Genomic DNA, 15945 nt, shown 5'->3' with positions numbered 1-15945 from the left:
AGGAATATAGGATGGACTGAAACAAGAAACAACAGTATCTCTATCACTTGCATACATTTCTCTTATTCTCTAATGAAAACAATAGGGACAGAACTGCTTATTTTATTTTCATCCATTGTAATTTTTTTATTCTAGTCTGTAATTATGTGGTAAAGAAAACAAAAATGGTAATCAAAGGGAGATGAACTAGAAGTGAACTTGTAGCTTAAACTATGACTGCTTGTAGGGGTAAGAATCTAATTTCTTGTTTCAAATGTATGTCTCATCTGTTTGTTAGCTTTGATATTTGTACATAAACCTCTCCTGGGCATGCTGCCAATGTTGGCTGCAATATAAAAACATTGTCTGGTACATACGAAACAAATATTTTGTTTTACAACTATCTGAATTAAGTTCCTAACAAAATCTTTCAAGAAATTGTGAACAGAAAATATTTTTGTTACAACTTACCTATATATATTCTATTTTAACTTTTATTTGTGTCCATTTCTAATGTTTTTATTGTAATAACTGGTATTTTAAACATTTTGAATACATGTTTTTGTAATAATTAATGTATTATTTAATAAACTTAATTTACCAACAGTTATATTGCACTGTATTAGAAGCTGATTATCTAATATCTATGTACAATTTTATATTGTTCTGTTTACGACTTATTTTACTCTGTTCTAAGCATGCTGAAGTGGTTCACTATTCAAAGGAAGAGGTCCAGTCAACTGACTTTGTGGTGTTCACTTAGGAAATACATATTTGTATTACTACATTCCGGAAAAATAAATATTTATAGATGGATAGATACAGATAGATATAAATATATATATATAAACAAGTACACAAGCAGTGCAGGCTCTTTAGATAAAGAAAGTACACATTTAGTTGAGTCTTTGGGTTAGGGTTATTTCTTAGTCAATTGGGTTCTAGAAAGGTTAGTGTTTTAATGTGGTGAAAATATTTTTTTAGAACAGATTTTAGTGTTTGTTCAGTTCTGAACATTGGTACAGTTCTGAATATAAAGATTAAAATATACTGGCCAGGTTTTCACAAGTTTCTATTGATGATAATTTAAATGAGTGCTTTTCAGCCTGGGGATCAAACAGAAGTTAACTTGGAAGTCTATCTATTGGATAATTTATTGACTAGAAACATAGAACTATGGAGTGAACAGATACCAGGTAAATGTCATCAGCAAGAACCAAGTTATTCACTTTCATGCATTATTATCAGTATGTTTGGTTTCCAAAGATTGACTGTATAATTTTTTGTTGATGTTTTAAATGAAAACCAATTTCCTCCATTCTAGTGAATCATTTTTAACCAATAAAAACATTTCGCTTCTTTTCAAATAGAAATCTAAACTGTGTTTTTCTTTTTTTTAAATGTTTAATGGTCTTTTATATTTGAGGTTAAAATATATACTTGAAAATATGTGAAACAATGTTTTTATTAGCAGCTTATTTCTTATCATTTCTTCTTCCAAACTCATGCATGCTCAGTGGCTCCAGTACAGTCTGTTTCAGGCTGAAGGGGTATCTAGGAGGTTTCTATACTACCTTTAGTAACTCAGAAAACATTCAGTTTGATCCAAATCTTGAATGAATAATTCCTAGTCTTCAAAGGGTTATGAAATTAAGTCTCTCTGTTTTATTGAGCATACATATAGATCCTCCTTGGTGAACGAAGGTGAGCACATTTCTTATATCCTATGAACTTGAAGGTGAGCACATTTCTTATATCCTATGAACTCGAAGGTGAGCACATTTCTTATATCCTATGAACACGAAGGTGAGCACATTTCTTATATCCTATGAACACAAAGATGAGCACATTTCTTATATCCTATGAACACGAAGGTGAGCATATTTCTTATATCCTATGAACTCGAAGGTGAGCACATTTCTTATATCCTATGAACATGAAGATGAGCACATTTCTTATATCCTATGAACTCAAAGATGAGCACATTTCTTATATCCTATGAACACGAAGGTGAGCACATTTCTTATATCCTATGAACTCGAAGGTGAGCACATTTCTTATATCCTATGAACTCGAAGGTGAGCACATTTCTTATATCCTATGAACACGAAGGTGAGCACATTTCTTATATCCTATGAACTTGAAGGTGAGCACATTTCTTATATCCTATGAACTTGAAGGTGAGCACATTTCTTATATCCTATGAACTCGAAGGTGAGCACATTTCTTATATCCTATGAACTCGAAGGTGAGCACATTTCTTATATCCTATGAACTTGAAGGTGAGCACATTTCTTATATCCTATGAACTTGAAGGTGAGCACATTTCTTATATCCTATGAACTTGAAGGTGAGCACATTTCTTATATCCTATGAACTTGAAGGTGAGCACATTTCTTATATCCTATGAACTTGAAGGTGAGCACATTTCTTAGATCCTATGAACACGAAGGTGAGCACATTTCTTATATCCTATGAACTTGAAGGTGAGCACATTTCTTATATCCTATGAACTCGAAGGTGAGCACATTTCTTATATCCTATGAACACGAAGATGAGCACATTTCTTATATCCTATGAACTCGAAGGTGAGCACATTTCTTATATCCTATGAACTTGAAGGTGAGCACATTTCTTATATCCTATGAACACGAAGATGACTGTAAGTCAAATCCTCATTTTAAAAAGCCGGCCACATATGTAGCAAGAGTAGGTTCGGTAAGTTGCAGATAGGCCTGCTCCTTTTCTCAGCTTTTTGTTGGTTTGGTGCTCTTTCATGCTGGCCACTCTTCTTGCTTTGTTTCTCGTGACTCCGAGACTCACAGCTTCATGCCATGAGGAGCGATCGAGAGCTAGTGCTTCCCATCTGTGAATGTCAATACCACACTCCTTGAAGGAGTTCTTAAGGGTGTCTTTATAGCACTTGACCCCCCTAGGAGTGCTTTCCTGCACACAGCTCTGCATACTGGTGATATATGTGAATACATAAAGCCAGGATGTCAAGGAAACTTGTATGACCAAATCCATGTTGTTAAACTGGTGAAGGGAAATGTTCTTATCTTTTAACAGGAGCCATGCCAGTGTTCAACCCATTTCATACAACATCTGACTTTAGAATGGTTAATCAATAATCTTTTATATTCATTTACCTCTATTGACTACCGTTACATTTTTTAAAAAGTTTAATTTACACCAATCACTGTAATCCCTTCAATTCACACAGTTAAACTTTGTTCTGTTATTACTTGCAATACTTTCAACTCTGTGGGATAGTCTAGAAGTTCTAATGACCTTGCTATGGTTGGTGCTTGAGACTCTACATTAAGCTAAACAACTCCATCTTCTTAGTTTGACTAGTTAATGATTCGATTGATTTAAGTGTGGCTGAGTGGCACAAACCCCTTAGTTATTTCTCAAGAAGGCTCGAGTTTAAATCTCAAATGAATTGTTTTCTGAGCACCTAAAGGCCGCACGGAAACATTCTTCCCCCCCCCCCCCCCCATGAACTTGTATCTGAAGAGAGAAATGTTCACTTTCAAAGCCAATTCTTTTCAAGGCATGGGCAGGATGGACGTAATTGTGCACAGACTCTTGTTTTGCAAGACATTCAATGAAATATTTCAAACATTTAGGACTTTCAATGAAAAACTGAAACACACAATTCAATAGAATGTTCTCATTTTATTTTTAAAGTAGTTTGACTCTAAAGAAATCAATGCTACAATTCAATAGAATGTTCTCATTTTATTGTTAAAGTAGTTTGACTCTAAAGAAATCAATGCTACAATTCAATAGATCATTTCGTTATCAGAAAGTAGCAGTACTCACTGCACAAGCAATTAGTTAAAAAAAAAATTTAAAATGTTATTACCGGGAAAAAGTAGAAGTAAAAGTCTAGCATTAACACAGCTCTGGATACAAGGCAATTAGAAAGACTTTAAAATTTAATATTAAGTATTTACATTTAAAACATACTTTGATATCATCAATCACAAAGAAAAGAAAAAAACTATAAATGTGTAAAACCTTTTCACCATGTGGTAATGTTACAAGTAAAGTTACAAATAAAACATTCCCCAAAACAAGGTGACTCAGAGTATAGTTGTAATAACTACATATATTACAGTTGTAATAAGGACACAATAAATTACAACTTGATCTTTCCAGTTTTAACCTTGTAGTTCAGAACACTGAGCAGTCAATGTCTCATTCTTTTGAAGTTTTAGGCCATTATTTATTTTTCACATTATCATATATGTTAATGAATACCAGAGTGAATTTAAAATACATGTAAATATAAACCCAGGAAAACATGGTATAATTGTACTATTTCCACACTTCATTAAGTCTATTTGACTATTCATTCTTAGAAAATTATACAATTCATGTTTTATGTAGAAACAAGATTACAGTGGGCAAGAAAAATATACACCTAGCATATTAAAAATGTTGTGTAGCCCTCGGAACATAGAGCCACTATCTAATGCGATAAAAGATTTGGATAAACGAAGTCATGTTCCAATTAGATTAAGTTCAAAGATTTCTCAATTGGTTGATCTACTGCTCTTTTTGACACCTAGCAAACAAGCTAGAAACAATTTATAAAAAAATCTTTTGGCCTGTTATACACTAAATTGATATTGGTAATATAGTAAAAAAAAAATAAAGTAAGCAATCTGAAAATAATATAATGGAGATGGCTCTAACAAAAATAAATCAAAATTAAAAATCTTCACACGTGGTTATGATTCAGGTTTTGGTATATAAAATATGAATACCTGCATATGACCAGTAGCTTAGATCTATTATAATGATAGATAACGCTTAGCTGCACCAACACAATTGAACTTGTTAGGCCTTGTGCCAAGTGCTATCATTCCTGCTGTTTAATCTGTCGGTATGGCGATTCGTGTGGGTCATTTCCCATTTCTTCATCCAGGGTCCAACGATGATAGTATCAAAAGGATCATCTTCTACTTTGTCCTAAACACAGACAAAAAATATACTTAGCAATAAGATACTATTAAAGTAAACTTGAATTATTTCTATTGCTATTGAACTTTAAGTTGTTAATAAAGAGTTTAGTTTAATTCATGAACTATAAACACTTTCAAATACATTGCCTATAGAAACAAGGGAACAATTAGTATTCCCATCTCCACCCCTTACAAATGGAACTGTGAGAAATCTATCAGAAGTGGACTTAAATCTATCAATCCAAATAAATGTTCAAGTACAAAAACTCATTACCAGTTTATGTTTTGTGTCTGTTGTATTGATTGTATTGTATGTCAGTTAAAGTTGTGAGGGGAAAAACAATTATAAGTAAAAGAAAAGAAAAAAGATCCCTTGGAGTTATGGTTAGGATAAAATGAAACACAAACAACATTCATAAGAGGTGATTTAAAAATAAATTTTAAAAAATAAGGGAGAAAAAAAAAAGATTTCTAAAAACTATGAAAACATTATCAAGAAGACATCACTAAAGTCTGTTTCATTTTCCTAAGGACCCTATAATATTTGGTATTATAATTTGTATTCAACTGTAAAAAAAGCAATAATATCAATAATTAAATGAACAAACCTGTTGATGGAATGTTATATTGTATGAAGAGTTGTGCCCATGCACAGGGGAAACTACTCTAGTAATCAAGATGGCTGATTAAACTTTTTTGTGTTTACCTGAGATTGTTCTTATGTCAAGTGTATTTATATTTGAGTGTCCATCGTAACATGGTGGCAGCGGTTTACACATCTAATAAAGGTAAACAATAACCTAGAATAACATGAGGAAAATATAAGAAAACAGTAGCTAAAATGGCAACTGCTAACAGATATTTCCCAGTACCGCAACCGCTATTGCAAACAGGCAATATGGCGGCCAATTGGAAAAGATTCAGAAGAGACTGAGATAACTATGAAAAGGCCACGAAACTCACAACAGAGACATAAGATATACGTGTAGCAACACTAATGACCATAATTGGAAGTGAGGCAGCAGACGTGTTTGATTCATTTGGAAAAGGGCAGGAGACAAAAATAAATGAAATTTTAAAAAGAGTTTTGAAGAGTTCTATGTTGGGAGAACCAACAAAACATATGAGAGATATGTCTTCAATACGAGAAGACAAGAAGACAAAGTAAAACTTGTAAATTTTGCAAGGGCGACCATGAATACATAAAGGAAAAATGTCCGGCCTGGGGAAAATCATGTCACATTTGTGGAGGCAGGAATCATTTCGCCTCAGTCTGCAAAAAGAAAATATACAGCATTACTCAAGCAAAGACACAGAGCCTCAGAAAAAGTGGGCTCAAATCGAAAAGGAACTTTTGGCTGTAGTAGTAGCTCTAGAAAAATTTGACCAGTACACGTACGGCAGAACAATAATAATACAGAATGATCATAAACCTTTGGAAAATATACTCAATAAACCCCTCAGTTGTGCACCTAAAAGGCTTCAAAGCTTAATGATGCGCTTGTACCGATATGATGTTCAGTACCAGTATACCAAAGGAAACAGATTACAGATTGCTGACACACTAAGCAGAGACCCTTTGCCAGAACAGGAAGATTTTCCTGACACTTCTATCAACACTGTAGGACTGGCCCTCCCAGATATATTGTTAGATAAAGTTAAAGATGCAGTCAAAGTAGACAATGAGATGCAGATGTTGAAACAGTACATACTGAACGGTTGGCCAGACAAGCATCATATTGTACCAGAACTCAAACAGTATTGGTCACTTCCAGATGTACTGACCTATGAGGATGGCCTTCTAATGAAAGGGGAGAGAATAATTATCCCAAGAGCATTAAGAAAAGAAGTTGAAACCAAACTACATGCAGCACATTTAGGGTATGATGCCACGATGAGAAGAGCAAGGGACACAGTTTTCTGGCCGGGAATAGCGGCAAGAATAAAAGAAATAGCTAATACATGCCAACCTTGTCAGCAAAGTAAACCTGCAAACCAGAAAGAAAGCTTAATACAGCATAATGAGGGTTCAAATCCCTGGGACAAAGATGGAATAGATTTGTTCCAAATATTTGACCAACAATACCTTGCCATAGTTGACTACTATTCAAATTTTATTGAAGTAGAACATTTGCACACGACAACAAGTCAAGTTGTTATTAGAAAACTAAAAAATTTGTTTGCCAGATATGGGGTCCCCAAAGTGTGCATCAGTGATTTTGGACCTCAGTTTTCATCTGCTGAATTCACCGCATTTATGAAAGCATGGGGTGTCCACCATTTAAAATCTTCACCAGGACACCATCAGTCAAACGGCAAGGCAGAGGCAGCAGTGAAAATATTAAAGAATCTGATGAAAAAATCCAAAGAAAGTAAATCAGATGCCTATGAAGCCCTATTAGAGTTTAGAAATACACCGAGGCAAGATACCAACTTAAGTCTGGCTCAGATGCTCTTTGGAAGGGCAACAAGAACGCTATTGCCAAGAAGAGAGCATCCTGCAAGAATGTCACAACAAGAAGCCACGGCCAAATGGGAGAAGCGACAGCAAAGTGTCAGAAAACACTACAACAAAACAGCCCGTGACATGAAGCTTATAAACGTCGGACAGAAAGTCTTCTATCAATCACCAAACAACACTACGTGGAGACACGGCAGAGTATGTCGGAAAGTAAACGAACGTGCCTACATTATAGAAGGTGAAAATGGTTTCAAGTACCAAAGAAACAGAAGGCACCTATGACCTGACACCACTAACAACATAGACTTTTCTCCAGATAGAGAAAGTAATTGTACTGACATTTTCCCAGACGCAGAGAATGAGTGTATTAACAATCCGCCCAACGCCGAAAACACTCACCAGTACTCTCTGCAACCTAGGGCCACTCTCCAGAAACCGTAAAGATATGGAGACTATGTTTAAGAAATGTATATATGAACTGTTTGAAATAGTTTTGTTGATCTGATTGTAGTTATTTAATTTGAAACATATTTACGGTTGTAAATAGTTTTGTCAATTTGATTGTATAATTATTTTTTTCGTTATATTTTTTTTTCAACTTTCTTTTTTTTTATTTTTTTTTTTGGGAGGAGAGGGGATGTTGATGGAATGTTATATTGTATGAAGAGTTGTGCCCATGCACAGGGGAAACTACTCTAGTAATCAAGATGGCTGATTAAACTTTTTTGTGTTTACCTGAGATTGTTCTTATGTCAAGTGTATTTATATTTGAGTGTCCATTGTAACAAAACCAAAAGAAAAAGAAAGGTAGAAAAACAACAAGGTTACAAAGAAAGTTTATGTGGAAACACAAACTCAAAATTGGTCCACCCAGGCAGGTAAAAAGGCAGGTTTCAATATTTTCAGAAAAATATCAGAATTAAATTCTATCAGAAATGGTCCACCCAGGCAGGTTTCAATATTTTCAGAAAAAAATGAAATTGTATCAAAGGAAAATGACAGAGAAGAATGGAGAATGAAGGTTGATAGATCCTGTGTGGTGCCCCAACATTCCAGCAGACCAAGGGATAGGTGAAAGTGAATGTGAAGTTAGATGTTCACCTGGCCTAACTGATGTCTTATAATGAGAATCTAATTGATCTAATTGTTTTGTAAAAGGTAAATCTCTTATTCAAAGCCTCAATAAAAAAAAATTTCCGTAAAAAAAAAATTCCTTTAGTTAAGTGTTCTGTGAGTATACAGTAGCTCTGCAGTTCACAAGTTAATATGACAAACTACTTATCAATTGTTGTTTTAAACTATGTTCCACTTATATGCATAGTAAATAGATTTTTTCTCTTTAAAAAAAAATGTAGTAGTTAGTATGACAGAACTTGTAAAAAAAATAATAATTTTTGAGCAAAAATCTAAAACCAATTACATAAATGGTACTCACTCATCTCCCTTACTATAAAACCTCTTGTGTTTGTTACTTTTAATAGTGAATAGTTGTAAAAAAAAATGGTGTATTTTTATGGAAAAAACTTCTTGCATAATTGCTTTTAAAAATTAGATTTTTCGCTTTCAGAAAAGAAAAACATAACCATTACATCGGAACTTTGAATGGTCTAAAATATTATGATGTCAGATTTTCACTATCTTTTCTATTTTTTGAGACCTAAAGGAGATGGACGGATGGACAGACATTTCACACAAAACTAATAGCGTCTTTTTCCTTTTGGGGTCGCTAAAAATTAATTACATATTTGTATATAGATGATATTTACAAAATTATATACAAAATATATTTATACACAATTAATTAAAAGATATTTGTTTGGATTGAAGGGATATATCTCCCAGTCCTATAGCAACTTGAGGTTATCTTGGGTTCTGCCACTTTTTTCAAACCCATGGTGATTGACAAGATAAATAAGCCATTTAAAAATATCTCTTCCTCATCATCTGTCAAAAGTTTCTTTCATGAAATAATGGGATACTTCCTACAAAGCTTATATTTTTAGGGATGGTGGCGACTGATATGTTGAAATTCCAAGATGCTTGTCTAAATGAAATGTACTTTAAAGCAACATTTATAATTTCTGGGTTGTGATGCTTCAATTAGACCCAACCATCTTTGTTATTGAAGATAAATCTGAAGCCATATTTTTTTAAAATTTAAACAGTATCAATGCTAAATAAAGATTTAATAACCATATAGAAATCAATAAACTTTACAGCTAAATAGATACAATGGACTGCAACATTCTAATAGAGAAATCAGCTTGGTATAATTTACATTTGGCCTGAGTCATATCAGTATTTTATGGAATGATGTCAATAAGAAAAAGTTTGAGCTAGCTAATGAACAATTTTGAAAAGATCATGAAACTATCAAATAGGCTAACACTTAGCTCCTTGTGTAGTCTACTCTACAGTTTAAAAAAAAAAGCCTTATTTCAATATTGGTAAAAATATAGAGCTGATGTCTTGCCACTTTATGTTCTGCAGTTTGCCCATCTTATTAATAATTAATAAATACATTGATTTTTGTTACATTATAATTATGACCATGTTTTTCTTATTTGTCTAATGAGTCATACAAATTTAATATAATGGTAACCAAAGCTATATTGTTTTTAAGCATAAGATATGAAAAAAAAAGTTGTAAAAAAAAACACAAATAAAAAAATGAAATGAAAAATATTAAATTAGTAAATAATGAGCCTTACTTGTTTACATTCACTAATATCAGTAAAGGTGGTAAACTAATTAATTTTTGTAACAAGGGATGAGAGTAATTAATTATGATTTAATTCTTAAATCAGTTGTATATCTGCTATTAAAAAAAAAATATTTGACTGGATTAGAAGGCTGCCTGCCATGGCCATGTGGTATGTGCTCTGAACAATCGTACTGTGGTCTTGATAATCCCTGGCTCGAACCCTGCCTGTTTCTATATCCCATATTCCTGCAAGAGCTCTGGGCTAGGACATAATAATCTTCAAATCTGAAGGAACATCAGAATAATGCTAAAAATTTTTTTTTTAAAGAACATTGAAATAATGAACAGAAAAAAGCTTAATTATTCAACACAAACAAACGAAACTCTTTATAGTTCAGTTTTGACTCAACTAAATTTCTAGCCTAGAAAAATTGTTGCAGTCATATACCTTACTATCCAATTCAGCCTTACGGTATCTGTCTACTTTGTTGAAACCTTCCCAGTCTATTTTAGTCACTGGATTCTTGGCAGACCTCATCAAAACTCCTTCTTTTAATCCATAAAATCCAACAGATTTTTCTGGATTCTGCCAGCGCAAGTCCAGGCTCCAACGAATTTCATCCGAAATATTATTCAAGCTTTAACCAGATAACAATTTCAAAATCTTAAAACATTAAATGCATATAATATGATGATGTATGAACAAAATATAATGAAGTTTTATTTTTCTAATGATTTGTGCTTTTCATAATGTTACTATTAGTGCAAATAAATAATCCTTCTTACAAATCTAGCTTTACTTTATAAAATAGGTTTTCAAATAAAATAGTTTTCTATTTGGAATGGAAAAACACAAAATCTAAAGTATAGGTCATAATATAACTTTGAATTGTATTTAAACTTCAGTTATAAGATGGCAAAGCATAAATTGGCCTAATTGTATAGAGGGATCAAACTCATAAAATAAAAAAAAAACTGGGGAAAACATCATTTCAATTTTAAGAAATGCAAATGAAATGGACATACATCTAAGCTTAACTACAACCAAGAGTATGGTGACCACAGTGTTTACCAAACAATATAAAATTGGTAAAAAAAAAAAGTTTAAATACCTTCTGTGTGGTATCATGTTGTTGATTAGCAGCATCCCACCATAGGGCACTGGGCATAAGACTTTGTCTTTCTCAAAGTCTACATCTGAAGACATATGAAAACAATTTGTTGTTAAATGTGAATTTTTAAAAATAATGTAAGTACCAGTAGCGTCACTAGGGGGTGCTGGGGGGGGGGTGACACCCAAGTAAAAGAAAATGCTCTTTTGGAATAACTGACAATTTAAAAAAAAGAGTCATTGGCTAAATATTGGAACATGCTATTCACAATTGATAAATAGATCTAAATATATTTTTAGAAATATTTCAGCTAAACATATTTTAATTTTTAAATGAAATTCTACAAATAGTCCAAAACGTTACATCATACTTTATATTAAAAGCAGATGTGAAACCTTACTTTTAGATGTATATTAGCTGCATGTATATAAATGCTCCTTAGATTTTTAACAAAGTCTTAATCGAATCTATTGAAATAGTAGCTAGCATCGTAGTATCAGGATGCCAACGAAATAGTCACTCATTAACAAATGAAGACATTCTCCAGGCATATGTAAATTTTGTAGAATAGGACATAATTTAAGCAACAATTGAGATTTCTGAAGACGATGATGTAATTTCAGAAGTTGAATGTAAAAGAAACTCTAACCAAGAAGAAGGAAATGTTACAATGAATCAGTGGAATGATATAGATTTCAATATTTTAGGAGATAGTTTCCTTTTGTTTTGTGCCAATTTTCCATAGATTGTGAGAAAATTACCTCAAAGAAAAAGAAAAGTACACCAGTTGTTAAAATAATGGTTTTGATGCTTCCTGTTTTTTTGTTGTCAACTATTTTCAACTAATTCTACAGAAATGAAATACAAATTAGTTACTTAATAAGTGGTGGACATACAAGTCCGAAATTAGAATATCAAAAGACTATAAAGAATAATAATTAGGATTGGAAAATTGGAAAACAATGGCAACCGGGTACTAATAAAATTGACAAGGAAGTCGTTGCTATGAATGATGTAAAGAAGAAAAACAATGGAAGGATATTTTGCACAGACTGTTTCTATAAAATCAGAATATTTGACATTTTGTGACCACATTAAAACGATTTTATTGGAGAACAAAGCTTGTGAGATCTACTGAATATCTTAAAATGTCTAGAAAGGAGTGAGCTTGAATTTCTGACATGTCGTGCTCAGGAATATAAACAATACAGCTACGGTGTATGGAGCCATAAAGGAGTACCTGAGACAATTTATAGAACCAACAGAAAAGCTATTTAGTACATTTTTAAAAAAGTTCCCCATTCAGACCTTGTGGTCTATAGTGCAGAGGATGTAAAGGCCATCTGTTTCTGTGGCCTACGGTTAACAAGGGTGTCATGAGGCCAGCACAACGACCAACCGCCTTTACTTTTCCCCAACTAATGTCAGGCATCCATTAGAGCTGGGTGGACTCAGAGACGCCCAAAGATCCCGAAATTAAAAATCCCAGTCTTCACCAGGATTCGAACCTGCCACCCAGGTTTCGGAAGCCAAGTGCTTTACCTCTCAACCACCGCTCCTCCAATAGATGTGTATAGCATTCACTTAATGTTACTTCCAATAGATGTGTATAACATTCACTTAATCTATGTGGTCATTCTTTTTCCGAAAATACTTCTTGCCTAAAATTTGGTGCAATGGAAATTTTTTTTTCATTCTAAAATTATTGCCTTTAGAGGTGCAGCTTAAGATCTATTGCCAGATGTCTTATATTTTACCTATCTTTACTTTAGTTTTTTTGCGGGGAAGGTCAAAGATACATAAGAGTAGGCCTGCCTTTAAACTGTGGACAAAGTGGTGACTAACTAATTAAACTTTTTCTTTACCAAAAGCATAATAAGACAGGTTGGGGAAAGTGACGTGTGCTTGGCGCGTTTAATGTCTAGGGGATGATTATTTTTGAAACTATCACACACCAACCCGTCAGCATATAAATCGGGAGCAGGCACGCAACGAGACAAGCAATGAAAGAAAGATACAAAGTTAAAAATGAAGAATATTTATTTACATAAATATTTACATAAAAGAATAAAAAAAGGGGGAGGGTTTGCATCTATCTCTAATTGATACTATATTTAATCATCACTCTTGCACCTAATAAGAGAGAATGTCACTTTGTCTTCTGAACTTAGCTGGTTGTCCTGTTGATGTCGCAGCTGGCTGTGATCCTGGCTTGAGATTTGGCAGCTGGAGGTGGCGCTCTAGCAGGTAGAGGGATGCCGGTGATATAGTCCTTGTGGAGTCTCCATTCAAAGTTCTGATATCTGTAGTGGGCACAGTAGGGCGGAGGGCCGGCTACCGTGGGCACAAGTGTACTGCGGGCAGAGCTGATCTGCCGTGGGCAGCGTAGTTAACAGGATAAGTCCAGTGAGTTGCAGAGGGTTTGGCATAGCTATGACGTCTCGCACAGACTCTGGGTCTATAGGGACGTCGTACCTTATAAGTTGACAGGTGGGCTGTCGAATAGGCAGGCAAGGCCGATAGCGCCAAGTAGTAGAGTTGAGTAGATCCACGTAGGCGGGAGATGATACTCAATAGCAAATAGGCTAGGCAGACAATGCCAAATAAATAGGCAGGCGATCCAAACAAATAGTTGGGTAGATCTCAGTAGGCAAGTGCAGTGCTGAATAGCATTAAGCACATAGGCAGACACCTGAGGGAGGCTGCGGATAAATAAAGACAAGTTAGGACATGTCTCTCATGCATCTTATCGATGCCCTCAACTGAGGTGCATTCGTCAGATTGGTAAAATTGCTTTAAAGCACTTGGGGGAGCTACCACCTTCTACCAAGCGCGTCCCCAGGTGGCGGATAGGGGAAAGACCCTTAGATATAAGGGTTAGCTGTGAATAGCAAATAAACAGCCGCGGACCAACTGGTTTGCAGTCATGGAGGATGAGGTGAAGTATTCCAGTGGTTAGAATATTTACTAAAAACATCTCAGAAATCCAGGGAAATGATTGCAAAAAGCGAGTATAGGGCGCTCTAACTCTAAACCCGGGTAGATGAAACCCGTTAGCTAGGGATAGCAGTTCATCTAGGAGAGAAAACTCCGAAAATAAACACCTGCTGCCTTGCAGATGATCTTGGATGATCAAAGGCTATGGGAGCACACCCAGAAAGAAAAGCAGGCTGAAGTCGGAGTCAATGGGCCTCCTGGCGCATAACACATTGACACGCAACCTCATCTATGTTGGAGTTCAGTAACGATTCTAATAGATGTGGCGTCCTGCCTGTGGAATCCCGCCGCGCAGGTAGGGGGCCGGGCTCTCCGCCTCGAAGGAGCCCACACAAGCGAGCTGGTGGTTCTTCTATCTCTGCCTGTGGAGCCAGGAGCAGGGACAAGAAAGTAAATACTACTGGCCAACACTCCAAGACCAAAAGTCTAAAAATCTTACAATGGAACGCAGAGGGCATCCAAAAGAAAAAAGAAGCTCTAAAAATATTTCTGCATGAGAAAGAAATTGATGTAGCTTGCATCCAAGAAACTCATTTGAACAGTAATCTTCGTTTCTCCATTAGAGGCTACACCTGCATCAGACAAGATAGAGAAATCAGACCCAAAGGAGGAATCCTCACCCTCATTAAAAATGACATCCCTACCACAGACATAACTATGCCCAACTCCTCAGAATCAGAAATAATGGGAACTAAGCTAATTCTCCCAGATGGAAATATTAATCTATTTAACTGCTACTTCCCACCAGACAAGGAAATAGAGATTGACCACATACAAATACCTGACCAAGAAGACTGTCTAATCTTAGGAGATATGAATAGTCACTCTCAGAGCTGGGGATACCCAGACCTAAATGCCAGGGGAGAAGAAATTGAAGAATGGCAAGCAGAGAACAGACTTATCTTGCTAAATAAACCTGAGGACAAACCAACCTTTTTTTCAAGAGCCTGGCTAACATCAACCACTCCAGATCTAGCCTTTGCAACAGACAACTTATCCAAAAAGTGCACTAGAGAAGTTGCAGACCAGCTAGCCACCAGTGACCACAGACCCATATTGATAAGTATCGATACCTCCTTCAAAATATCAGAAAACTCCACCATCCCCAGATGGAACTACAAAAAAGCCAACTGGCACCTATTCTCAAAGCTCACAGACCTATATACAACTTCAATAAACTGCAAATCAAATCAGGTTAATAAGTCATTCTCAGCTTTCTCCAAAGCAATACTCCTAGCAGCTAAGGAATCAATTCCTAGAGGAGCAAGAAAAGATTATATCCCCAACTGGTCTGATCACCTTCAACAACTCCACAATGCCACTATTGAAGCCAGAAACACAGTAGAAAATAACCCTTGTATAGAAAATAACATAAATCTAAAAGCAGCTAACGCAGTTTTCAGGAAAAATTACCTTTCCGCCATGAGGAAAAGTTGGCATGAAAAAACAGAACAACTAAACGTAGATAGAGATGGCCACAAACTCTGGCGTATAGCCAAATGTCTCAACCAGGAAGAAAACAGAACAACTCCTATAGTAATAGAAAAGGACAACAAACCCCTGAAAGGCCAAGAAGCAGCAAATGAATTCATTAAGTTTTTCCGAAGCGTAGGACAAATACAAATTAATGAAAGTAGAAATAAAGATGTAAACTCAGAAATCCAAGATAAATTTAAAGAAAACAATCCAGCTTACTCCTTGGGAATGACCACTAAT

General features: G+C 34.9%; 1 protein-coding gene across 1 annotated transcript in view; it reads right to left on the bottom strand.

Moving 5' to 3' along the window:
• Window positions 1–3640: 3640 nt before the first annotated feature.
• The window catches only part of LOC106057031 (phytanoyl-CoA dioxygenase domain-containing protein 1-like), a 34883-nt gene continuing 22578 nt past the window's right edge, over window positions 3641–15945 (bottom strand). The window contains exons 7-9 of the mRNA XM_056023945.1: window positions 11233–11317; window positions 10569–10758; window positions 3641–4962 (exon numbers count right to left, since the gene is read on the bottom strand). Of these exons, the coding sequence (XP_055879920.1) occupies window positions 4831–4962; window positions 10569–10758; window positions 11233–11317 (407 nt within the window). The 3' untranslated portion in view covers window positions 3641–4830. The remainder of the gene's footprint in view (window positions 4963–10568; window positions 10759–11232; window positions 11318–15945) is intronic.

The sequence above is a fragment of the Biomphalaria glabrata genome, chromosome 3 (genome assembly GCF_947242115.1).
Source record: "Biomphalaria glabrata chromosome 3, xgBioGlab47.1, whole genome shotgun sequence".
Taxonomy (NCBI): domain Eukaryota; kingdom Metazoa; phylum Mollusca; class Gastropoda; family Planorbidae; genus Biomphalaria; species Biomphalaria glabrata.
This window is presented reverse-complemented; position numbering and strand designations above follow the sequence as displayed.